This window comes from Mobula hypostoma, chromosome 20, assembly GCF_963921235.1.
Source record: "Mobula hypostoma chromosome 20, sMobHyp1.1, whole genome shotgun sequence".
Lineage (NCBI taxonomy): Eukaryota > Metazoa > Chordata > Chondrichthyes > Myliobatiformes > Myliobatidae > Mobula > Mobula hypostoma.
In genome coordinates this window covers 34,483,177-34,510,564 of record NC_086116.1, presented here as the reverse complement: position 1 = coordinate 34,510,564, position 27,388 = coordinate 34,483,177, and the positions used below count along the sequence as shown (strand labels likewise).

The window sequence follows — 27,388 nt, the reverse complement described above, 5'->3', positions numbered from 1 at the left end:
GCTTTTAAATCCAAAGTAAATGGCTTTACAAGATTTGGGGGTAACACTATCATTTAGGAGACACAAGAGATGTCAGTCACTGAAATCTGAAGCGATACATATCAAATAGTTAATAAATAAGTAATGCAAAAATAAAAACTTCAAAAAAGTAGTGAAGTAGTGTTGATGGGCTCAATGTCCATTCAGAAACCAGATGACAAAGGGAAAGAAGCTGCTCCTGAAACACTGAGTGTGTGTTTTCAGGGTCCTGTACCTCCTCCCTGATGGTAGCAATGAGAAGAGGGCACGTCCTCATCTCATCTGGATGAGAGACATCAAGTGCCCATTTCTTTCCATAGATGCTGCCTGACACTCTCAGCTCCTCCAGAGCTTCGTGAGCTACCAATGAAGAAACATTTTTAGAAAAGGAGCCAATACATTTAGCAATGAAACATACTCCTGCTCAGACATCCTCACTGCCAAAATAATCTCAGGTTATTTTAGATCCTTCTTGGTAAGATAACACAACTGGAACTACTGAAGAATACTTAATGCAATGCAGTTTAGAGCAGGGGTTCTCAGCCTGGAGTCCATGGACCCCTTGGTATTGGTCCATGGCATAAAAAGGTTGGGAACCCCTGGTTTAGTGCAATCATCATAGAGTCATACAGCAATACAGCACAGATACAGGCCCTTCAGTCCAACCAGTACATGCCCACCCAGAAAGTCCCAATTTCCTGGGTTTGTCCCGTATGCCTCCAGGTCCCACCCCTCCATGTACCTATCCAAGTGCTTCGTCATTGACACTATAGTACTTACCTCAGCCACTTCCCCTGGCAGCTTATGCCATATATTCACCACCCTGTGTCAGGTCCCATTTAAATCTCACCCTACACCTGTGCTTCCCTGGCTTTAGACTCCCCTGCCCTGGAAAACAGACTGTTACTGTCCACCTTATTATCCACACATACCATAATTGTTAAAGCTTATATAACATAACAGAGTCAGAGCTACACAGTGCAGAAACAGGCCCTTCAGCCCAACTCATCCATCCTGACCACAGCATCCCCTCTGCTAGTCCCAGTGCCTGCATTCACCCCATAACCCTCCGAGCACCTATCCAACTACAACTGTACCCGTCTCAACCACTTCCTCTGGCAGCTCATTACAGGGACTCAGCACTCTCTGGGTAAAGAAGTCACCTCTCAAGTCCCTTATAAATCTCTTCACTCTTAGCTTATATCTGTGCCCTGTAGCTTTGGACCCAAGGGAAAAGAATATGACCACCCAACTTATCCATACCCCTCATGATTTTATAAACTCTATGACATCACCTCTTATTCTTCCAGACTCCTAGGAATAAATATCCAAAATGACCAACCTCGCCCTGTAACTCAGACTCTCTGAACCAGACAGCATCCTCTCCTATAACAGGGTGATGGATACTGTACACAATACTCACCAACCATTTATAAATCTGCAACATCTATATATATGTTCCAACTCCTGAACTCAACACCCTGACTGAAGGCCAGCATGCCAAATGCCACCTTCACCACCCTGTCTGCTTGTGTAGGTTGTATACTGTAAACATTTTCTGATATTAAATTGAACCAATGACTTGACATTCACAGTTCACACTTAGAACATATCAGTACAGCACAAGAACCAGCCTTTCAGCCCACAATAATACATATCTCTCCATTCCTGCATATTCATGCATCTGCCTAATCACTCGTTAAGTTCCTTTGTCATATCTGCCTCCACTACCACCATCCCTGTCAGTTCATTCCAGGCATCCACCACTCGGGGAAAAAAAAGTTGCCCTATACATCTCCTTTGAAGTAACACTTTAGCGCATGACCAGGACTTGTGATATGTACCAGCTGCTCATAAGACCATCCACCACCTTCTCCCATGGCTTCACACAACCCTGATTTTTTTTGGGGGGGGGTGTAGTGCTCAGCAGGTGCTACACCTTGCCCAAGAGTGACCTGTAGACTCGCGGAGGGAAGAAGCACCTTACACCTCCTTTGGTGGAGACACATTTCCACCCTGCCGCCCAAATTAATAAAAGTCCCAATTCTGACCCTGGGGCACTCCATTTGTCACAGACTTCCAGTTGGAAAATTAATCTTCAACCAGAGGACACTGAACAGCGTGACACAGTACAGCCCACAAAGTTGTGCTGATTTTTTTTAACCTAAAAAATGATCCAATGCTTCCTTCTCGCATAGTCCTCCATTTTTCTTTCATCCATGTGCCTCAGTCTCTTCCCTCAGGCTGAGAGATGAATACCCTGCCACCACCAAGGTCTTGTCACTAAAACAGCAAGCTGCTTACTGTTCTCATGTGCTGCATTTTACTACAGTATAATATTGGTTCATGTTCTGTGTGGGTGCACCAAGGTCTGAAAGAACATTGCTTTGGTTGTAAAAATGCACAGTCAAGGGATAAACTTAAACTCAAATGTCCCGAATGTATCTGCCTCTACCACCTTGACAGTGTGTTTTCAAGCACCTGGAGAGACTGGAAATCAGAGGCCCAATGTCTGAGAGTCTGGAGCTGGGACTAGAGGCATATCCAGGGTTTGGAGGCCTCTGTGTGTAAGTGGATGAGAGAGGGAATGGGGAGTGGGGAGTGGGGAGTGGGGAAAGGGGCTTGTGGCTGTTGTTTTGTTTCGTCGTTGTTGCTTGTGCTGCTCTGCTGAACTGTGGGCCTGCTATATTGGTGTCAAAATGTGTACTGACTCTTGCACGCTGCCCCCAGCACATCCTTGGGTGATAAGAGTCATAGAACACCACAGCACAGAAGCAGGCCCTTCACCCCATCTAGTCCATGCTGAACTATTCATCTGACTCGTTCCATTGACCTGCACCCGGACCATAGCCCTCCCATCCATTTGCCCGTCCAAACTTCTCTTAATGTTTTACTCAAACGCACATCCACCACTTGCTCTGGCAATTCGTTCTACACTCTCACCTCCTTCTGGGTGAAGAATTCCTCCCTCAGGTTCCCCTTAAACATTTCACCTTTCACCCTTAGTTCTAGTCTCACCCAACCGATTGTGCTGGTTAACGCATATCATGCATTTAGTTATAGAGCGTGGAACAGGCCCTTCTGGCCTTCCGAGCCGCACCACCAAGAAAACCCACCTATCTAATGCTAGCCTAATCACAGGACAATTTACAATGACCAAATGACCTACTAACCCGAGCATCTTTGGATTGTGGGAGAAAACTGGAGCACCCAGAGGAAACCCACACAGTTCACAGGGAGAAGGTACAAACGCCTTGCAGGCAGTGGCAGGAATTGAACTCCATACTCCAGAACAGTAATAGAGTCATACCAACATATACACTATCGTGGTATGTTTCAATGCATATGTGATAAATCTGAATCGGATCTGCATAATGATATAAACTCCATTAAAGCTCTCACACAGACTAATTATTAACTTTTACAACCTATCAACCTGAACATCAGTTCCAATCATCAGTGCAAAGCTTTTGTGACACTTCTCAGGGTCACTTGACTGCTAACCCAGTCCACATGTAACACTATTGTTACATCAAGAACAATAGTAGGGAGGGGGGAAAGGAAGGACAAATCCGGGAGAAACAAAAGAGTGCACAAATCCCAGTAAGCTTAACAGCTACAAACAGAAATCCGGATAACAACGTACTTTGACCTGTGGAGTGGGGGAGTTGACAGACGCGCCATCTCTTCCATGAAACTTGGTAAAAAAAAACACTGCTAGGACTTGGCAGATCAGTTTGAGTGTATCCTCTGACTAAGCAGCAGCAGACTGTGGACAGTGGAACAAGGCCAACACTCAGCCAAAGTAGATTCAAAGATAAAAGGTGACTTTTCAAAACGCACCAAGGGCCAAAGATAAAACAACTTACCTGCTGGAATTCTGAAATAATAATTTAACCTTTTTAAAACTTTGAACCTTTGCAGTAAACATTATTCTTCCTTAAAATTTTAAGATTTTGGACGGCAGAGTAGAAATACATCTCTACCAAAGGAGGTGAGCAGCACACCTTCTCTCCACTAGCCGGCAGGTCACCTCACCCTCGGGCAAGCTGTAGCACCTGTTTAGCCCCCAAATCAGGGTCACGTGAAGCCATGGGAGCAGTGGATGGTCGTATGAGCGGCTGGTACATACCACAAGTCCTGGCTATGTGACCACTGACGACAGACAATCTCTGAAGAGCATTGATAATGGCTGGGCTCACCTGTCATGTAAAGACATTGCCCAGAAGAAGGCAATGGCAACCACTTCTGTAGAAAAATTGTCAAGAACAATCATGGTCATAGAAAGACCATGATCGCCCATGTCTTATGACATAACAAATGAAGATTTTAAGATTGTTTAATGTAATTTCCAATACACAAGTGTAGAGAACAAAATAATTGTTACTGCAGATCCAATGCAGCACAAAAAACAATTAAAGAACAATAATAAAAAAACATATTAAATATAAATACATAAAATAGCTTATATACATTGATTGTACGCCCATAAAGTGGCACTAGGCATAGGAACATCTATCCACAGTGTGGCCCTGACAGGAAATGATTAAAGCAGTGGTGGTGGGGAGCGTGGAAAGGTGGATTACTGCTTGCGGAAGTAACAATTTTTGAGTCTGGTGGTCCTGGCCTGGATGCCTCATCGCCTCCTCCCTGATGGAAGTGGGACAAACAGTCCATGAGCAGGGTGGGTAGGATCCTTCATGATGTTACTGATCCTTTACCGGCACCTTTCAGTATACATGTCCTTGATGGCTGGTAAAACCAGCTAATGGGCTGGGGGGGATGGGGTGGGGGGTGAACAGGGGAAGGTGAGGGAGGGGTTTAGGGGATTGAGGTGAGGGAGGAGGAAAGGAAGAAGGGCAGGAGGGGAGGGAATGAAGGGGAGAGGGGAGGGAATGAAGGGGAGAGGGGAGGGAATGAAGGGGAGAGGGGAGGGAATGAAGGGGAGAGGGAAGAGGGAGGGTGGAGGGTCTGGGGTGGGGAAGGAAAGGGCATGTGGTGCGTGGGTGGGAAACAGAGAGGGGAGAACCGATCCAGGGTTGGGGCTGAATGGAGGAAAGAAGAGAAGGAGAAGGCATGGATCTACGGGAGATTGAGGACAGGTATGGAATCAGGACGGGGAAATAACTGTCTGGGGCGGAGGGGAATATTTGGGTCTACAGGTGAAGGTGGGTGGGAGAGATACCCTTCTGGGACGGATGGGAATATTTGGGTCTAGAGGTGAATGTGGGTGGGGGTGACGAGATCACAAGTGTCAGTGATAGTGAGACAACCGCGATCTGGGAGGTGGGTAAAGACAGACAGAAGGTGAGTGAGTCTGGCTATAGGAAGCAGACCCCAGGCCCCTGAGGTGGTGGTAGTTAACAGAAGCGGCCTCGGGCGGCTGTGAGGTACTCATCGGCACCTGGACCGGGGTTTCAAGCCGCAAAGTGAGGCTCAGGGGCGGGGACCACTCCCCCATCTCGACCCAACCCGAGATCTCTGCCCTCAACCCACAGGCCCTGGTCCCGGCCGTCTTCCCCCTCACTCTCCGGGGCTAAACCGAAGGGGGCGGGGGTGAACAGGCCAGCGGCACCATTCCGGCAACCCTCGGGCCTCAGACGCTCCCTCCCCGTCCCGGGAATCGCCACCTCCCCGCTCCCTCACACACTCACCGTCCATCCGCCGTTTCTCCGCGGCGCGCCGGCCAAAAACAAATGGCCATGACGTCACGGCTGCTCTTAAAGGGGCGGTGTTAAAGGGCGAAGGCTGCCGCCCGTGCCCGGCCTTCGCCTAGGGCACAGGCCGATCCCAGAGCGCAAAGGCTGATCCCGGCATCGCCTCTGACCATGGACCCGTGGTGGGGAAGGCATAAACGCATAGCGGAGAGCTGCAATATATTTGGGAGTGTGTGTGGATACATCTGAGGATGTGGGGTATGTCTGAGGGGGTATGGGGGTATATCGGGAGAAATGGGGTATAGTTGAGGGGATGTGGGGTATATCTGAGCATGTGAGGGTAAAACTTAGAGGGATGTGGGTTATATATGAGGGTGTGGGGATATTTCTGAGTTCTCTCTGCTCCTTCCTACCTCTTTCTTTGATACAGCTTCTATTCTCCCAAATTAATACCTCTTCAGTTAGCTTGGTGTCAAATTTTGATCAATTATTTGTGGCATCTTTGGAAGATGAAGACAAAAATGACTTTGGCCAAGGATTCTTGGAAAGGTGACAGGATCATGGGATACAACACATTGAAGTTCTTCCTTCCTCCCAATGAAAAAAAGATAAGTTTATTTACGCAGGCAGTACAATTGTTGAGAGCAATGTTTACAGTTATACCAAAGAAAGAAACCAAGGAGAATCCAATAGACTGAAGTCAGCAGTGAGAACACAGCTGATAATGATGGTGGACTCTTGACTTCTGAGTCAAACTCCTTGTGGTCCTTGCATCCTACTGTCTGCCTGTCACTGCAACACTGTAATCTGCATACTGTTATTGCTTTCTCTTGGAACTTGCCCTCTTCTCATTGCTACCATCAGAGAGGAGATACAGAATCCCGAAGACCCATACTGAACATTTTAGGAACAGCTTCTTCCTTTCTACCATCAGGTTTCATAATGGTCCACCTCACCTTTTGTAACTTAATAGTAATTTTTTTATGTATTGCACTGTACCGATGCTGCAAAATAACAAATTTAGATTAGATTAGATTAGATTATGAGGACACGCAGTCCTCTTTTATTGTCATTTAGTAATGCATGCATTAAGAAATGATACAATGTTTTTCCACAATGATATCACAGAAACACATGACAAACCGACTTAAAAACTGACAAAAACCGCATAATTATAACAACACACATCAAAGTTGCTGGTGAATGCAGCAGGCCAGGCAGCATCTCTAGGAAGAGGTGCAGTCGACGTTTCAGGCCGAGACCCTTCGTCAGGACTAACTGAAGGAAGAGTGAGTAAGGGATTTGAAAGTTGGAGGGGTAGGGGGAGATCCAAAATGATAGGAGAAGACAGGAGGGGGAGGGATAGAGCCAGGAGCTGGACAGGTGATAGGCAAAAGGGGATATGAGAGGATCATGGGACAGGAGGTCCGGGAAGAAAGACAAGGGGGGGGACCCAGAGGATGGGCAAGAGGTATATTCAGAGGGACAGAGGGAGAAAAAGGAGAGTGAGAGAAAGAATGTGTGCATAAAAATAAGTAACAGATGGGGTACGAGGGGGAGGTGGGGCCTTAGCGGAAGTTAGAGAAGTCGATGTTCATGCCATCAGGTTGGAGGCTACCCAGACGGAATATAAGGTGTTGTTCCTCCAACCTGAGTGTGGCTTCATCTTTACAGTAGAGGAGGCCGTGGATAGACATGTCAGAATGGGAATGGGATGTGGAATTAAAATGTGTGGCCACTGGGAGATCCTGCTTTCTCTGGCGGACAGAGCGTAGATGTTCAGCAAAGCGGTCTCCCAGTCTGCGTCGGGTCTCGCCAATATATAAAAGGCCACATCGGGAGCACCAGATGCAGTATATCACCCCAGTCGACTCACAGGTGAAGTGTTGCCTCACCTGGAAGGACTGTTTGGGGCCCTGAATGGTGGTAAGGGAGGAAGTGTAAGGGCATGTGTAGCACTTGTTCCGCTTACACGGATAAGTGCCAGGAGGGAGATCAGTGGGGAGGGATGGGGGGGACGAATGGACAAGGGAGTTGCGTAGGGAGTGATCCCTGCGGAATGCAGAGAGAGGGGGGGAGGGAAAGATGTGCTTAGTGGTGGGATCCCGTTGGAGGTGGCGGAAGTTACGGAGGATAATATGTTGGACCCGGAGGCTGGTGGGGTGGTAGGTGAGGACCAGGGGAACCCTATTCCTAGTGGGGTGGCGGGAGGATGGAGTGAGAGCAGATGTACGTGAAATGGGGGAGATGCGTTTAAGAGCAGAGTTGATAGTGGAGGAAGGGAAGCCCCTTTCTTTAATTATAACATATAGTTACAACAGTACAAAGCAATACCATAATTTGATAAAAACAGACCATGGGCACAGTAAAAGTCTCAAAGTCTCTCAAAAGTCCCATCATCTCACGCAGACAGTGAACCTCCAGCGCCGCAGACTTGCCGATGCAGCATCCTGGAAGCATCTGACCACAGTCCGACTCCGAGTCTGTCTGAGAACTCTGAGCCTCCGACCAGCTCTCCGACACCGAGCACCGAGCACCATCTCTGCCGAGCGCTTCGACTCCGGCCCCGGCAACAGGCAATAGGCAAAGCCGAGGATTTGGGGCCTTCGTTTCCGGAGATTCTCGATCACACAGTAGCAGCGGCAGCGAAGCGGGCATTTCAGAAGTTTCTCCAGGTGTTCCTCTGTGCTTCTCACAGCTGTCTCCGTCAAATCAGGATTGTGCACAGCCCCCTAGTTAACACATATTTCATGACATATGTTGGTGATAATAAACCTGATTCTGATTCTCCTCCTCATTGAATCTGTATTTACAAATTAAATCCAATTCCTTGAGAATCAGAATCAGGTTTATGAATACAAACTTGCATTTATTCCTTGTCTGTAAGGAGTTTATATATCTTCCCTGTGAAGGTATAGGTTTCCTTTAGGTGCTCCGATTTCTTCCTGCATTCCAAAGACATAAGGATTAGTAAATTGTGGGCATGATATATTGGTGCCAGAAGCAAGGTGACATCCTCAGACTGTGTTGGTCAGTGACATAAATGGCGCATTTCACTGTTTTGATGTACTGTATATGTGACAAATAAAGCTAATCTTTAAAAACCTTTAGAAAGAGCGGTCAGAAATAGTGGTTGAAATGGGCACATTAGCCACGGTGACGTAGCGGTTAGGGCGATGCTGTTACAGCTTGGGGTGTCGGAGCTCACAGGTCAATTCCAACATCATCTGTAGGAAGTGCTCAGTTCTGGTCACCTCACTACAGGAAGGATGTGGAAGCCATAGGAAGGGTGCAGAGGAGATTTACATGAGTGTTGCCTGGTTTGGGGAGCATGCCTTATGAGAATAGGTTGAGTGAACTAGGCTTTTTTCCTTGGAGTGACAGAGAATGAGAGGTGGCCTGATAGAGGTGTACAAGATAATGAGAGGCAGTGATCGTATGGATAGTCAAAGGCTTTTTCCCAGAACTGAAATGGCTATCACGAGAGGGCACAGTTTTTAGGGTGCTTAGAGGTAGGTACAGAGAAGATGTCAGGGGTAAGTTTTTTACAGAGAGTGGTGAGAGTGTGGAATGGGCTGCCGGCGACAGTGGTGGAGGCGGAAACAACAGGGACTTTTAAGACACTCCTGGATAGGTACATGGAGCTTAGAAAAATAGAGGGCTATGGGTAATCCTAGGTAATTTCTAAGGGAAGGACATGTTCAGCACAACTTTGTGGGCTGACGGGCCTGTATTGTGCTGTAGGTTTTCTATGTTTCTAAGTCTGTACATCCTCCCTGTGGAATGTGTGGGGTTTTCTCTGGTTTCCTCCCATGGTCCAAAGACATACCAGTTAGTAGGTTAATTGGTCATTGTAAATTGTCCTGTGATTAAACTCAGATTAAATTGGGGGATTGCTGGGCGTCACAGCTCAAAGGGCTGAAAGTGCCTACTCTGTACTGTATCTCAATAAATACAAAATAAATAGATTCACAACATTCAAAAGCCATCGAGCTAAGTATATGAATAGGAGAGGTTTAGAGTGTTCTGGATCAAAAGCAGACAGGTGGAACAAGCTCGCCTCACAACACAGTGGGCATGGATGAGTTGGGCCAAAGGGCCTGTTTCTGTGCTGTATAATTCTATGACCTGTGACTCCATAGTGTCCAGGACATCTTCGTGGAACGATGCCTGAAAAAAGGTGGCATCCGTCATTAAGGACTCCCATCACCCAGGATATGCCCTCTTCTCATTGCTACCATCAGGAAGATGGCCTGAAGGCACACACTCAGTGATTCAGGAACAGCTTCTTCCCTCAGCCATCAGAATGAACATTGAACCCATGAACACTACCTCACTACTTTTTTATTTCCATTTTTGTACTACGTACTTACTTAATTAAACTATATATATATATATATATATACACACTTACTGTAATTCACAGTTTTTTCTATTATTATGTATTGCATTGTACTGCTGCTGCAAAGACGACAAATTTCACGACATATACCAGTGATATTAAACCTGATTCTTATTCAAGATTCAAGATGTTTAATGTCATTTCCTGTACACAAGTAAAAAGAACAAAATAAATGTTACTCTGGATCCAATGCAGCACAAAAAAAAAGACAATAAATAAGGAACACAATAATAATAAAAAAACTCAATAAATAAATATATATACATAAGATTTCTTACATATATAGATTGATTGTATTGATGTTTGTATCCGAGAAAACTTGTGATTGATACAGTAATTTATAGCTTTGTTTGTTTTGTTTGACACCAGCAAGTGCTTCACCAGTGTCATCCTTCAACTGCAGACTGCTGCAACATTCATGGACTCAGGGACTTGGGCTACATTGTGTTTCTGTGACTGTATAGGTACGGCTTTCTTATGTGTGCTATATGGGCTATGTGCTGTGTATGAATGTTGGTACTCTGTTTTATACCCTGGCCCTGGAGTAACACTGTTTCGTTTGGCTGTATTCATGTATGGCTGAATAACAATTAAACTTGAAATTTTTGTTATAAGTTGTGACTACTTGTTTTTCTACTACCGTAATTATATGTCCTATACAGTATGTGCCTTGTGCTGCGTGTGACTGTTGGTACTGCATTTTACACTTTGGCCCCAGAGGAATGCTGTTTCATTTGGCTGTATTCATGGGTATGGATGAATGACAATTAAACTTGAACTTGACTTAGCAGAGGTGTATAACTTTATGAGAGGCATAGATAGAGTGAACAGCCAGAACATTTCTCCCAAGGCAGCAATAACTAATACCAGAGGACATCCTTTTAAGGTAATTGGAGGAAAGTATAGAAGAGATGTCAGAAGTAGGTTTTTTTTTAACACAGAGTGGTGGGTGCTTAGATCACATATCCATGGTCAATCCCAACTAACAGAGGGCCCTGGCAACCAATTAAATCTATGTGTTAAAGCCAGTACTAATTGAGAATTCGTAATAACCGTCCAATAGCAAGTCTTGATGTAGAATCCTTCGTTTGCATCATTATCTGTTTTAATCTGTTTGCGTCATTATGTGTTGTGTTTTTTTGTGAGTGGGGGGGTCGGGGATTGTTATTGTTGCTGTTTTTTTCTGCGGGTGAGAGGGTCAGGGATTGTTATTGTTGCTGTTTTTTCTGCAGGGGAGGGTTGGGGATTTGATGCTATTGTCCCTGTTTTTCTGTAGGAATGTGGGGGATTTTGGGGTCTGCGAGATTTGGTTCTTTTCTTCTTCTTGCCAGGGGGTGGGAGTTAATGTCTTTTTTTTTCATCAGCTCCTGTAGTCTTCCTATATTTCATGGCTATCTGGAGAAGACAAATATCAGAGTTGTATTGTCCATGCATACTTAAATGAACCTTTGAATCTTTTTATCTAATCTTGGTATGCATGGTGACCTTGGGTCCCAGGCTTTAACAGAAAGGCTGTACAGAGGAGATGTGGGCTTTCAAAGGCCATGTTCAGCCATGGGTGACTGATCACATCTGCACACCACTGATTCTGTCAGCTTGTCATCTTGACATCTTGACTGTTGCCTGACTGAACATCCACATTCAGAAACGGCTGTACAAAGGTGATCTAGCTGTCAAAGGTTTGGTTCAGATTGTGTCTGTACATTGTCTGCACTCAGTATTGTCAGCACACCATTTTAACCCTTAACTTGCTGCAACTTCCACATATCCATCCTACCTCAGTACAGCAACACTAATAATGATAAGAGGTAGTTAAGCACACAATTTTAACCCTCACCTTGCTGTAACCTCCACGACTCCAACCCCCAATTCTGCCCTTTTCATTCTGGTTTTCCCTTTCTTTCTAATGAAGGGTCTCAATCCGAAACATGACTGTCTGTTCCACTCCACGGATGCTACCTGACCAGCTGAGCTCCTCCAGCACTTTGTGTGTTGCTCCCAGATGACCAGCATCTGCAGTGACCTGCTGTCAGCTTGAATCAATCTAACCATTCTGCTCTAACCTCTCTCATTAACAAGGGGTCTTCACCCACGGAACCACCGCTCATTGGATACTTTTGTTTTGTTTTTTTGCACCATTCTCTGTAAACTCTAGACACTGTTGTGCATGAAAATCCAAGAAGATCAGCGGTTTCTGAGATACTCAAACCACCCCTACTGGCAACAACAATCATTCCACAATCAAAGTCACTTAGATCACATTTCTTCCCCCATTCTGACATTTGGTTGGAACAACAACTGAACCTCTTGACCACGTTTGCATGCTTTTATGCATTGAGTTGCTGCCACATGCTTGACTGATGAGATATTTGCATTAACGAGCAGGTGTACAGGTGTACCTAATAAAGTGGCCACTGAGTATATGTTTATGGACCATCTACTGACCCAGCACGTCTTAAGTGACTTGTATGTTTTACCCAATCTTCATAGCAAACTAACATACATAGCATACTTTCATTCACTTCTAACTGGAGAGTATGAGAAGATGTAAACTATTCAATATTGGCAAAGAGTTATAAAAATCCTCATACTGGTTCCATCTGGTGGCTGTTCATTGCAATAGAATAACTTGTAAATAAGAAAGTGGCAGCAGATAGTTGCAAAACTTTAGGAGAACATTTTGGGACTGGATAGGTGAGCACTGTGGTCAGCACGGACAAGTTGGGCTGAAGGGACTATTTCTGTGTTGTATTCTTTGAGTCTATGACTTTATTACATGTAGGTATTTGAGGAATTGGGGAAATTCAAATGATTTAAGGATTCACAGTACATTTATTATCAAAGCATGCATTAACTATACAACATTGAGATTTGTCTGTTTACAGGCAGCCTCAAGACAAGAAACCCGAAAGAACCCAGTTAAAAAAAGACCAGCACCAAATGTGCAGAGAAAGGAAAAAAACACAAATTATCCAAACAATAAAAGCAAGCAACAGCATTCTGAGTCCATAGGCCCAGAGCAGCGGAGTAAGCACATAACTTCGGTCTCAGCTCATCGTACAGCAGGGCGAATCGCCACAAAGCTTGCAGACTTGAGACACGCAGCAGCCTCAAGGACACGGAGAGAGGAGTGAACATCATGGAAGAGGGAGGAGAATTGGCCCAACCCTGGCCCCCAGTCCTGACACACTGCTGTTTCAGTCCATCTGGGCCGTCATTTAAACCGTCCAAACACCACATCATGCAGCCCACTAGGACTCGGGCCCACCGCAGCGAAAATTAGCTTTTGGAGGGCAAAATCACCTTTGCTGCTGAACTTCAGTCAGTTCCTATTTCTTTTGATACAAACCTCATTATGCTGCAGGTCATTCTAACGACTTCCAATTGTTCTATTGTGATTGCTTCATCTTGTCCCGTACATCCTGCTCATTCAAATGTTGACTGAAGAATGGTTTTGTCTGCACTCTAGGAACTCCTCTTCCCATTTTAACCCTAAATGATTCCCTAATCCCAGTTCAGTTCTGTCACCATTACAAACCAATTCAAATGAGCAACTCATAATTTGTCCTACTTTATAACTTGTATGAGGCGATGAGGCATTGATCGAGTGGACAGCCAGTAACCTTTTCTCAGGTGGAAATGGCTACTGCAACAGGGCATCATCTTAAGATGATTGGAGGGAAGTATAGGGAGGTATGTCAGAGGTAGATTTTTACACAGAACGCCCTGCCGTGGGTGGTGGTAGAGGCAGATACATTAGGGACATTTAAGAGACACTTAGATAGGCACATGGATGAAAGAAAAATGAAGGACTATGTGGGAAGGGAAAGGTTAAATTGGCTAACTGGTCGGCACAACATTGTGGGCCGAAGGGCCTATACTGGGCTGTAGTGTTCTGTGCTCTAATTTCATCTTCAACTTCTCTCATAATTACGTTTCCTGCTTTATTTGTCCATCATTAAGGCCCCCGACCATCCAGGACATGCTCTCTTCTCATTAATCGGAAATCTGACAGCAGAAGAAACATACAACAATCCTCACTGAATGATCAGCAGTGGAAAGGGTGAGCAGTTTCAAGTTCCTGGGTGTCAACATCTCTGACGATCTATCCTGGGCCCAACATATTGATGCAGTTCGAAAGGAGGCACGACAGAAGCTTTATTTCATTAGAAGTTTGAAGAGAATTGCTATATCACCAAAAATACTCGCAAATTTCTACAGATGTACTGTGGAAGGCATTGTAACTGGTTACAACACCGTCTGGGTTGGAGGGGCTATTGTACAAGATCCGAAAAAGCCGCAGAAAGTTGTAAACTCAGCCAGCTCCATCATGGCCAGTAGCCTCCCCAGCATCCAGAACATCTTCAAAAGGCGATGCCTCAGAAAGGTACTAATCATCATTAAGGACCCCCATCACCAAGGTCACGCCCTCTTCTCATTGCTGCCATTAAGGGGTGGTACAGGAACCTAAAGACACACACTCAACATTTCAGCAACAGTTTCTTCCCCTCCACCATCAGATTTCTGAATGGACAGTGAACCCTTGAACACTGTCTCAGTATTTCTCTTTTGCACTACTTATTAAATTAAATTTTCTTACTGTAATTTATAGTTTTTGTTATTATGCATTGCAATGTGCTCCTGCCCGCAAAAGAGCTATTTCACGACATACGCCAGTGATGTTAAACCTGATACTGATTCTGATGCTGTGTCCTGTTTCAGCAGCCAGTCGCTCACAGCACAGCACAGGCAGGTTCTTCAGCCCATCTAGTCCGTGCCGACCAACTTTTCCATGCTAAGTAATCTCATTTACTTGCATTTGGTTCATATCCCTCTAAACTTTTCCTGTCCAACTGTCTTTTAAACGTTGTTAATGTACCTGCCTCAACCACTTCCTCTGGCAGCTCGTTCCATATACTGACCTCCCTCTTGGTAAAAAAAAGTTGCCTCTCAGATCCCTAGTAAATCTCTCCCTTCTCACTCTGGTTTTTGATTCCCGAACCGTGGGAAATTTCTCAAATTCTCATTATATATTCATACTTATTTCGTGTTCCAGTGTTTAACTCGGGCATCAATTACAAATTGAATAATAAATGGATCATCAGTGCATCTGGAAACTCTTTCCTGAACAATGTGTGCTTTGTTTTCATTTATTGATCTTCTGGTACCTTTAGGTTGTTATATCTGGTGGGGGGTGGGTGGGGAGAGGAGGTTAGTGAGGATAAGCTCCCACTACCTCTGACACCCAAGACCAACTCCTGACCTTCATGTGTGGCTTAGCTACTTGGCCAGCAGAACTGTTTCCACTGACAGGAGAAGGGGCAAAGGCAGATTACTGGCAGCTTCTAACCAGGTGGGGCTTGTCAGCCATGGTTGGCAGCTCATCTAGGAGAACGAAAACTCTGATCTCAACCCTTCACTGACGTGCAACTATACCCACTCATGGGGAAGGCTTGGAGGGTAAACACCAAAGAAAAATCTGGAGCTGGAGTCCCTAAGACAACCCTACACTGAGCTGGAAGTTGACTGGCAACTCCTGCAACACCACTGGGACCAAACGTATCAGTCTCTGCCATTCCTTTGGATTCATCAACTCCGTGGAGAGGTGGAGCCAGCTACATGGGCAACAGCTTGCTTTTGGAATCATACTGCCCAGGCTGCATATCACATAGACAGCTGGGGTGCAACATCCCATGGCCAACCCTGACCATTAGAGAGCCTCATCTCTTCTGAAGTGATTGTCTCTTCCTCTCTGATTTATTGTTCCACACTTGAATAAGATCAAAGTTACAATTATCAGTGGTTGAACCTCACAATGACTGTTAGCAGACAGCAAAACCAGAGAGCTATCCAATGCACTCAAGGAGTCATTTAGGCCCCTTATCTAAGAAAGGATATGCTGGCATCGGAGTGGGTTCAGAGGAGCTACACAAGAATGATCCCTGGAATGTAAGGGCTAACATATGAGGAGCGTTTGATGGCTCTGGGGCTGTACTCACTGGAGTTTAGAAGAATGAAGGAGGGATCTCATTGAAACCTATTGAAGATTGAAAGGCCTAGATAGAGGGGATCGGGAGAGAATGTTTCCTACAGTGGTGGAGTTTAGGACCAGAGGGCACAGCCTCAGAATAGATGGACATCCATTTAGAATGGAGATGGGGTAGAATTTCTTCAACCAGAGGGTAGTGAATCTGTGGAATTTGTTGCCACAAGACAGCTGTGGAGGCCAAGTCATTAGGTGTATATGAAGCGGAGGTTGATAGGTTCTCAATTAGTCAGAGCATCAACGATTATGGGGAGAAGGCAGGAGAATGGGATTGAAAGGGATAATAAATCAGCAATGATAGAATGACGGAGTATACTCACCTTAAGTATACCTAGTGATTTGGGCTCCACAGCCGTACGTAGCAACACATTTCACAGATTCAACACCATCTGGCTAAAGAAACTCCTTCCCATCTCTGTTCTAAATGGAAGTCCTTCTATTCTAAGGCTGTGCATTCTGGTCCTAGACTCCCCAGCTATACGAAACATCTCCACATCCCCTCTATCTGGGCCTTTCAATATAGAATAGGTTTCAATGAAATCCCTGCTCATTCTTCTGAACTCCAGTGAGTACAGGCCCAGAACCATCAAACACTGATATAAATCATTTCATTCCCAGGATAATTTCTGTGAGCCTCTTCTAGAGCCTCTCTAATACCAGTGCAACCTTTCTGAGATAAGGGGCCCAAAACTGCTCACAATACTCCAAATTTGGTCTGACCAATGCTTTATAAAGCCTTAACGGTACATCCTTGCTTTTATATTCTAGTCCTCTGAAAATGAATGTCAATATTGCACTAACCACCAACTCAATTTGCAAGTTAACTTCTGTCGTGGGAAAACAGATGTCAATGCTTGAGAGTTTCAAGCCAGAACAAAAGTTGCTGTTGTCTGCTTTTACCTCTGAATCTGATGTCAGTGATAATTCAAGAGTGCAAACCTGGCTGGTTCTTAGTCTGCCAGCACTAAATACTGTTCAAATACTCCTTCCTCAACAGCTTAGGGAGGAATAACTTTCCATAGATGCTGCCTGACCTGCTGAATTCCTCCAACATTTGTGTGTGTTTTGGTCAAGATTTCCAGCATCTGCAGAATCTCTTGTGCCAGACAAAGATATGTGTCTTGTCTGCTTCCATGCTCACTCCCATTTGCTAATTTTAATTCTTTCTGGCCAAGATTACTCATCCAACCAGCTACATTTTCATCCAGAAAACTGCGCACTTGAATACTGTATACCCCATACTCAAAGAATGTTTCTACTAATGGAACACATGCAAAATGTTGGAGGAACTCTGCAGGTCAGGATGCATTTATAGAGAGGAATAAAGAGCTGACATTTTGGGCCGAGATCCTTCATCGGGTCCTGAATTTCCAGCATCTGCAGAATCTCATGTTCTTCTATGAATGTACCTGGAATCGATAATTGGCAAGATTTAACATCTTAAATTTTTTCCGATCTTGCTTTGTCTCTCAATTGAGATAAGTGTTTTGACAGCTCTGTAGCCCTTCTGACTGGCATTAACGGCAGTCTTAGCATTTTTAACCAGAGCTTGAAATGAACTACAGTGCCTATAAAAAGTATCCATCCCCCTTAGGAGCGTTCATGTTTTATTGTTTTACAACATTGAATCACGGTGAATTTAATTTGGCTTTTTTGACACTGACCAACAGAAAAAGACTCTTTTGTGTCAAAGTCAAAACAGTTCTCTACAAAGTGATCTAAATTAATTACAAATATAAAACACAAAATTATTGATTGCATAAGTATTAACACTCTTTAATATGACACACCAAATCATCACTGGTGCAACCAATTGGTTTTAGAAGCCACATAATTAGTTAAATAGATCTCAACTCTATGCAGTCAAGGTGTTTCATTTGATTATAGTAAAAATACACCTGTATCTGGAAGGTCCAACTGCAGGTGAGTCAGTACCCTGGCAAAAACTACACCATGAAGACAAATGGACACTCCAAACAACTCCATGAAAAGGTTATTGAAAAGTACAAGTCAGGAGATGGATACAAGAAAATTGCCAAGACACTGAATATCCCTTGGAGCACAGTTAAGTCAATCATCAAAAAATGGAAAGAATATAGCACAGCTGTAAATCTGCCAACAGCAGACCGTCCTCAAAAACTGAGTGACTGTGCAAGATGGGGACAAGTGAGGGAGGCCACCAAGAGACCTATGACAACTCTGGAGAAATTACAAGCTTCAGTGGCTGAGATGGGAGAGACTGTGCGTGTATCAACTGTTGCCTGGGTGCTTCACCTGTCACAGCTTTATGAGAGATTGGCAAGGAGAAAGCCACTGTTGAAAAAAACTCACATGAAATTTCAGCTAGAATTTGCCCAAAGGCATGGAGAAGACTCTGAAGTCAGCTGGAAGGTTCTACGGTCTGATGAAACCAAAATTGAGTTTTTTGTCCCTTGAACTAAATGCTTTGTTTGGTGTGAACCCAACACACACATCATCAAAAACACACCATCCCTACCGTGAAGCATGGGGGTGGCTGCATCATGCTGTGGGGATGCAGCAGACCCTGGAAAGCTTGTGAAGGTAGAGGGTAAAATGAATGCAGCAAAATACAGGGATGTCCTGGAGGAAAATCTAATGCAGTCTGCAAGAGAACTGTGACTTGGCAGAAGATTTGTCATCCAGCAAGACAATGACCCCAAGCATAAAGCCAAAGTTACACAGGAATGGCTTAAAAACTACAAAGTTAATGTCCTGGAGTGGTCAAGTCGGAGTCCAGACCTCAATCCAATTGAGAATTTGTGGCTGGACCTGAAAAGGGCTGTTCACTCATGATCCCCGTGCAATCTGACAGAGCTTGAGCAGTGTTGTATAGAAGAATGGGGAAAAATTGCAGTGTCAGATGTGCAGAGCTGATACAGACCTATCTACACAGACTGTAATTGCTGCCAAAGATGCATCTACTAAATACTGACTTGAAGGGGGTGAATATATATGCAATCCAATTATTTTGTGTTTTATATTTGTAATTAATTTAAAGATCACTTTGTAAAGATCTGTTTTCACTTTGACATCAAAGAGTCTTTTTCTGTTGATCAGTGTCAGCAAAAAGCCAAATTAAGTCCACTGGGATTCAATGATGTAAAAAAAACATGAAAACTTCCAAGGGGTGGTTGAGTACTTCTTAAAGGCACTGTATATACATTTTCCAATGTTAGCCCAAATGACCTCTCCGAGGATCATCACCCTGTGGTGGAGAGGCTTGTGAGTTCCTGAAACCCCAAGAGCGATGTTTCCAAGATCAATGTGTTTTACTCCTGGTAGGGTCACCAGTGGAGAAAAGGTCAAGGAGGAGGCTCCAGACAAAGAGCGATCCTCAACGGTAGGGTTGGCGGAAGATGATGACACATCACAATGGCAGTGAAGGGTCCGCAGTCGTCTTGCATTCCATACCAGTGGACGCTGACCACGATCGGTCAGTGCTTCTGTGGTGGCTGCTGGTGCAGCAGCCTCCCCATATTAAACAAAGCCATGCACAGGCAATCTCCAGTAAGGGAATCCACCCTAACATTCCGGCTATGTGGATCTTGGATCAGTCTCTACAGCCACATGAGGATTCACCAACAGACAACCCTTTTGGAAAACACCATACGCGACCGGAGTGATTTCACTAGTAACCCAAATGAGAAAGAATACAAGAAAAAACTCAATTTCGATGATGAAAACCATCAAAACAAAAACACTGTGAAGATAAACACTGATTTATTTACACTCAGATGTGTGGAGAACAAGAGCCTTTCAGTAGGCGTAAACCTTGACCTTCTGAACATCGTTGTCCTCACATTCTCTTTTCTTGTTATAGTAGTAGAAGGTGTTGTCACGTCTTTGGAGTTTCTTCACATATCCTGTTTCTGGCCAACGATCCACCTACATCCAACAGAACATCAAGTTCAAGTTTATTGTCATTCAACTCTATACATGTATACCGCCAAAGGAAACAACATTCCTTCGGACCAAAGGGGCACGGCACAGTACATGTAACTCACACACAATACATGAATTAATATTACCACAACTAAATTAACAAATAATAAAATCTATTCCAGAAGAATATATCTCAGCAGTGCTTGCAATTCTTGTATAGGGTCTTGTGGTCAGATGCCTTGTAATTCCTGTATCAGACGGTGATGCAGCTGGTCAGGACACTCACAATTTCACCACACCTCTTCAGTAACCCAGACACAAACAGTGGAGCACTATAGAAATTTGGGTTTTACCTCCCATACACACAACCTCGGTAACTCAGATCACCGCTGGTTACACCCTTACTCACTCTTCCTTCAGTTAGTCCTGACGAAGGGTCTCGGCCTGAAACGTCGACTGCGCCTCTTCCTATAGATGCTGCCTGGCCTGCTGCGTTCACCAGCAACTTTGATGTATGTTGCTTGAATTTCCAGCATCTGCAGAATTCCTGTTGTTTCCATTAGTCCCACATTGCTTTCCAAACACACACAGGGTGACTTGTGAATAAAGCACCTTTCCTTCATTGTAGCTGGTTTTAAGCCCTGGAATATGTTCTCCAGCACCACCTCCGCACAATGACCACAGTGATTCAAGGCAGAAGCTCCCACCATGTTCCCAAGGGCGGCTCTGAATGAGCAATAAATACAGGGCCAGCCACTGACACTCACACCTCGTCTTTTGTTTCCAGTGTTTAGTCATTTGGGGGATGTTAACTTTGAAGGCTGAGCCAGCATTTAATTTAGTTAAATAATTTCATGTTTTAAAATTTAGAGATACATCATGGTAACGGGCCCATCCAGCTCAATGATCTCGGCCATCCAATTACACCCACGTGACTTACTAACCCCTGTACGTCTTTGGACTGTGAGAGGAAAGCAGAGCATCCAGAGAAAACCTATGTGGTCATAGGGAGAACTTAAAACTCCTTACTGACATCAGTGGTATTGAACCCGGGCTGTTGGCAATATGCTACCCTGGTACCCACAATTTAATTATTAAGTAATTTGATTCATCATAAAAATATGCACAAAAGTATGAGCACAAGCCAAAGCAGTTTTACATTCTTAGTGTCACATGGTCAATACATTCAGTGATATTAACACTTTTTAAAAACTTAGCACTGTTACCACTCATGGGCCCCTAAGTGGACATACTCTTCCATTGTCTTTCCCACCTGACTCAGTCCCTCCATGTGCAGTAGTAGAAGGAACCCAGGCAGTGACCCTTCCCCACAGAACTTTTGTGTCAGTGTGCCCCTCAGCACATACTCCTACAGCAAGGAATATGCCAGTCTGCAGCATTCCTCTACAAACTTCTCATTGTGCTGGGAGCCCAAGTTTCAGGCAGACCAAAGGGTGTCTATCACCAAGTTAATGATCATCCAACAGCCCATAACGTCCTTTTTTTTGTGTGTCCCTGGAAATAGCCCATAGAGCAGAGAGTCCTGTTACACATCTACTGGAGATGAACCAGGAAACAGACTCTTGCATCCATCTCCACACCCTCTTATCAAATCCCCAGTCTGCAAAGAGACAGTGCGATATTTGAACTGTATAGGAAAGATCTGACTGGGTTGACCCATTCTTGCCAGCAGCTTATTGTTGAGTTCTGCTGATGAGACATTCTGCCAGATGGTTTTGATGGTTTGCTCAGGGAACTACCCCACAGTGTCCGTAGTGTCCCTGTCCCACAGTGACTGCTGTGCTTTCTACACTGACCACTGGCTGATGATCTTGTAGTCAAAGGTGATTGAACATTGAACAGTACAGCACAGTACAGGCCATTCAGCCCACAATGTCGTGCTGGCATTTTAACCTACTCCATAATCAATCAAACCCTTCCCCCAAATTTCAAAGTAACTTTATTACCAAATTACATATATGTTACCATATACAACCCTGAGATTCATTTACTTGTGATCATCTCAGGGTTGCATAAGAGACATGAATGTACTTTGATCATAAAATGGAGGGCTCCTACATAACCCTCTATTTCTCTCTCACTCATGTGCCTCTCTCTGAGTCCCTTAAATGTCACTGATATATCTCCCCTTACTGCCATCCTCGGCAGTGTGTTCTACCACTCTCTGTGTAATGACTAATGACCCTACCTCTGACATCTCCCCTAAACATTCCACCACTCACCTTAAATTCTGGTATTAGCTATTGCCACCCTGAGAAAAAGGCGCTGGCTGTCCACTATCCATGTCCCTTATCAACTTATACACCTCTATCAAATCGTCTCTCATCCTCCTACATAGAGAAAAGCCTTTGTCAAATCGTCTCTCATCCTTCTACAGAGAAAAGCCCTAGCTGGCTCGATCTTTCCTCATAATACATGCTCTCTTTTCAAATCTTTTTATTATTATTATCCAAAATTAACAAGAGTACATTGAAGTAAGCGACACTTACAATGTCTCAAGAAAAAAAACATTAAAGATTGAAAAAATTTTGGTGATTAAAAAAAAGAGAAAAAAAAACCCTACTAAGCACGAAAAAGTGAGAGAGAAAAAAACCCATTAGGTGTTCAACCCCGGAGCCATGCGTCATACAAAAAGCTTCTAAAGATAAGCATCAAACTGCCAGCAAGAAAAAAAAAATGTACCAAAAATTTACAATTAGATCGTGGAGGAAATCTATCAATTAACTCAAATGATAATAACGAGCAAATGAACCCCATCTTTTCTCAAAATCAAACATAGGTTCAAAGGTTCGACTTCTAATTTTCTCCAAACTAAGACATAGCATCACTTGAGAGAACCATCGTGACAAAGTGGGAGCCAATGTATCCTTCCACTTCAACAATATGGCCCTCCTAGCTATCAATGTAACAAATGCAATAACATGTTGGTCAGACAAAGAGATACCATGGATATTTTGAGGAGTTATTCCAAAAAGCGCAGTTAATTTGTTAGGTTGTAAATTAAATTTTAAGTGCTTTAAAAATTGTCGAAAAAACTGACTTCCAGAACTGTTCCAGTATAGAACATGACCAAAACACGACATAGGGATAACACGAGGGGGAATTTCTTTACTCAGAGAGTGGTGGCTGTGTGAAACGAGCTTCCAGTAGAAGTGGTAGAGGCAGGTTTGATATTGTCATTTAAAGAAAAATTGGATAGGTATATGGACAGGAAAGGAATGGAAGGGTTATGGGTTGAGTGCAGGTTGGTGGGATTAGGTGAGAGTAAGCATTTGGCATGGACTGCAAGAGCCTAAGCAGCCTGTTTCCGTGCTGTTATATAGTTATATGATTAAAATATGTGTGTCAGTGTAGCTGTCTCAGTTTTACATCTATCGCAATAAATATCAATGTTAGGGAATATTTTAGACAATCTCTCCTTCGTCAAATGGTAACGATGTACAAATGTACATGGTCTCTTATCCAGGCAGCAGCCTGATAAATCTCCTCAGCACCCTCTCTAAAGCTTTCACATCCTTCCTATATCCATGAACCCTGTGGATGGTCGGCTTTGGGAAGTTAGGAGATAAGTTAATCACCACAGGATTCTCAGCGCTTGACCTGGCCTTATAGTCATATTGTGTCGATGGCTACTCCAGGTCAGTGTCCGGCCACTGGTGGGACAATAAGACATAGGTGCAGAATTAGGCCATTCGCTCCTTTTTGGGCCTGCTCCACCAGTCAGTTGTAGCTAATTTGTTGTACTTCCCCTTCTCCTGCCTTCTCTCCATCATGGGCTCCATTGCAGCTCGGGCATCAGAGCTCAGAGTTCAATCCCGGCATCCTCTTTAAGAGACTGTATATCCTCCCCATGAAGTGCTCAGATTTTCCCCGGGAGCACCAGTTTCCACCCACAGTCCAAAGACTTAATGGCTAGGTTAATTGGTCCCTATAAATTGGTCCATGATTAGGTTAGGGTTAAACTGGGGGCTGTGGGATGGTTCAGCTTGAATGGTCTGCTTTGCTCTGTATCACTAAATAAATAATTAATTTTAGATGGCCTGACTGGCCAAGAACCTATCAACCTGGTTGGGATGAAGATGATGATGATGCCACAGTCTGTCCAGGGGTGAGAGTGGGATCTCGTTATTGCCCAGCACTCATGTGGGTTGACTGCCCCCTATAAATCACATGAAAGAGGAACAGAATGCTTACCCTTCAAGCATTATGAAGTCTGCTGGAGACTGACATGTCAATGGGAATAACACTGATCACAGTTGCAAAATAACATAAGCCAGTTTATGACAAGTTGGGAAAACGCAGACAGTATTTTAAGAACAGAACCAGTAATATTGTTACATTATTAGAACTGGAAAACAATCGTGTGTTATTTTTCCTTAAAAAGTACACCCAAAGTCCACTTTATGAGGTGGACGCCTAATAAGCAGGTCGCCTTGTTAATGCAAATATTTATTTATTTATCTATCTATCTTCTATCTATTTATTTAGAGATACAGTGTGGAATAGGCCCTTCCAGCTACTCAAGCTGCACCACCCAGCAACGCCCAGTTTATCCCTAATCCCGGGACAACTTACAATGACCAATTAACCCACTTTGGACTGTGGGAGTAAACTGGAGCACCCGGTGAAAACCCACACATTCAACATGGGGGACGTACAGATTCCTTATAGAGGACACCAGGATTCAACTCTGAACTCTGGAGCCCCCTAACCTATAACAGTGCCACGCTAACTGCTACGATATTGTGGCGCCTTTATATCTAATATCTAATCAGCCGCTCACGTGGCAGTAACTCAATGCATAAAAGCATGCAGACACGGTCAAAATGTTCAGTTGTTGCTCGGACCAAACATCAGAATGGGGAAGAAATGTGATCTAAGTGACTTTGACTGTGGAATGATTGTTGGTGCCAGATGGGGTGGTTTGAGTATCTCAGAAACTGCTGCTCTCCTGGGATTTTCGCACACAACAGTCTCTACAGTTTACAGAGAATGGTGTAAAAAGCAAAAACCATCCAACGAGCGGCAGTTCTGTGGGACAAAACACTTTGTAATGAGAGAGATCAGAGGAGAATACCTAGATTGGTTCAAGCTGATAGGAAGGTGACGGTAACTCAAATAACTACACATTAGAACCGTAGTGTGCAGAAGAGCATCTCCAAATGCACAACTTGTCGAACCCTGAAGGGGTTGGGCACAGCAGTAGAAGACCACAAACATACACTCAGTAGCCACTTTATTATGTACAGGAGATAAACAATTAAGTGGCCAGTGAGTGTGTAATAATGTCTAATTCTGAATTGGGGAGTAATCTTAGACCATTTTGATGTTCTTTAAAAATTCCCCCTTGGAGAACCTTGGCCAAATCCTTGATTTTTTTGCTACTTTTATCATTCAGTTAAGTATATATTTTACCTCCCCTGTTGTTCACTGTGTGCCTTGCAAAGAATAAACTGTCTGGGTAAATTAATTTGTGTCAGCGTCCAACATATTTACATGTTTTAAATTATAATTATTGGAATTGAACAACTCTAAAGCACAACTAGCATCTCTACTGCTTTGGGAGTGGTGGGTGCATGGATCAACCTGCCAAGGATGGTGGTGGAAGTAGATCCATTAGGAACATTTAAGTAACCCTTAGATAGGCACAAGGATGATAGAAAAATAAAGGCCTATGTTGGAGGGAAGGGTTAGATCGATCTTAGAGTAAGTTAAAAGATCGGCACAACATCGTGGGGTGAAGGAGCTGCACTGTGCTGTAATGTTCTATGTTCCAGAAGCTCTAGGAATATATGAATACCACCAGCGGCAGGTTCCACTCCCAGCCAAACACCATCCCATCTTGGAAATACGTCACCAGTATTTCATCATCACTCGGTCTAAATCCTTGAACCACTGAAGGAGGCACCCCTTCACCAGGACTGCAGGGAATCAAGAAGCTGCACTACCATCTTCTCAGTGACAATGTAATGCTGAGGCTTTATACGGCGTTTATCAGATCACATCTGAGTAATGTGAGCAGCTTGGGTCCCATATCTAAGAAAGGGTAGGACACGCTGGCATTGGCGAAGGCCCAGAGAAAGTTCAGGAGAATGAGCCCAGAAATGAAAGGGTTAATGTATTAGTTGCGACTGATGGCTCTAGGCCTGTACTTGCTGGATGAGGGGGACCTCACTGAGTCATACCAGATATTGAAAGGCCTGGACAGAGTGGAAATAGAGAGGATATTTCCATTAGTGGGAGAGTCTTGGACCAGAGGGCACAGCCTTAGAATAGGATGTCCATTTAGAAAAGAAGTGAGAAGGAATTATTTTAGCAAGAGGGTGGTGAATCTCTGGAGTTCATTGCCACAGACAGCTGTGGAGGCCAAGTCATTGGATATATTTAAAGCGGAGATTGATAGGTTCTTGGTTAGTCAGGGTGTTAAAAGTTATGGGAAGGAGGCAGGAGAGTGGGGTTGGGAGGGATAATAAATCAGCCATGATGGAATAGCAGAGCAGACTCAATGGACCAAATAGCTTAATTCTGCTCCTCTGTCTTTTAGTGATCTGGGATGAACAATGAACAGCGGACTTCCCAGTGATGTACACAATTTGTAAACAAAACACAAAAACAACATACCCCATCAACTTTCTTTATCTGCTTGTATTCTACTTCATCCCTGTATCCAGCTTGTTGGAATCTGTATAAATTTTCGATTTCCTCAGTCCAATGTTTGGCACGACTCATAAACTTGGGTTTCACATTCTTTTCTTCAGTTCCATCATTTTGCAGAGACATAATTAATAAATAGCTTCGGGGCAGAAGGAGAGAAGTTACCTTCTAATCTATAACTGGCTCAAAGCAATCACCTCCCGCCACTTTCATGAACCACTTTCATGGTCGTTGGATCTCATTGCAGATCTCTTCCGCCCAGTTGTCTAAGCTGACTTCGCATGATAGGCCAGGCATGTCCCTATCTCTCTGGGGTATGAGGCCCACTAGCTTGTTGAAGCGGGGTACCAGGCTGTGGCCGCTGTCGCATGCAAACAGCTACTTGGAGCCACGGGTATGAGATAAGTGTCCAGTGTGGCCCAAAGCTGAGGTAGCTGCCCAAGAATGGGCACCACAAGCCCCCTCGCTAGAGGTAGCATCCCCACAACTCACTAACCCTAACCCAAACCCACTTGGAATGTGGAAGGAAACCCATGTGGTCAAGGCGAGAACATACAAAATGGCAAGAACTGAATCCCGATCACAATCGCTGGCGGTGTAAAGTATTACACTAACCACTGCACTACTGTGCTGTGGTTTCAGTGATGGAAAAAACCATACAGTTCAACAATACCCTTTGTGGGAAAA

At 44.2% G+C, this 27,388-nt stretch overlaps 2 protein-coding genes and 1 long non-coding RNA gene across 4 annotated transcripts in view; 1 reads left to right on the top strand and 2 right to left on the bottom strand.

Annotated features, from left to right (window-relative positions):
- The window catches only part of tmem243b (transmembrane protein 243, mitochondrial b), a 41,971-nt gene extending 36,162 nt beyond the window's left edge, over positions 1-5,809 (bottom strand). The window contains exon 1 of the mRNA XM_063072656.1: positions 5,673-5,809. The gene's annotated coding sequence lies outside the window, so the exon portion shown is untranslated. The remainder of the gene's footprint in view (positions 1-5,672) is intronic.
- On the top strand, positions 5,794-15,198 carry LOC134359434 (uncharacterized). Its single transcript, XR_010021114.1, has 3 exons — positions 5,794-5,933; positions 10,447-10,541; positions 14,041-15,198. It is a non-coding gene; the product is annotated as an uncharacterized LOC134359434 (long non-coding RNA).
- Positions 8,610-27,388, bottom strand: part of meig1 (meiosis/spermiogenesis associated 1) — a 31,313-nt gene continuing 12,534 nt past the window's right edge. The window contains exons 2-5 of one of the 2 annotated variants that reach the window (XR_010021113.1): positions 26,669-26,840; positions 19,873-20,029; positions 10,090-10,221; positions 8,610-8,620 (exon numbers count right to left, since the gene is read on the bottom strand). Coding sequence is in view for 1 of the 2 variants with exons in the window: in XM_063072658.1 (XP_062928728.1) it covers positions 19,901-20,029; positions 26,669-26,827 (288 nt within the window). In the remaining variant the exon portion in view is untranslated. Of the gene's footprint in view, positions 8,621-9,422; positions 10,222-19,872; positions 20,030-26,668; positions 26,841-27,388 lie in introns of those variants that run through there. The other variant, XM_063072658.1, reaches the window with a different exon arrangement.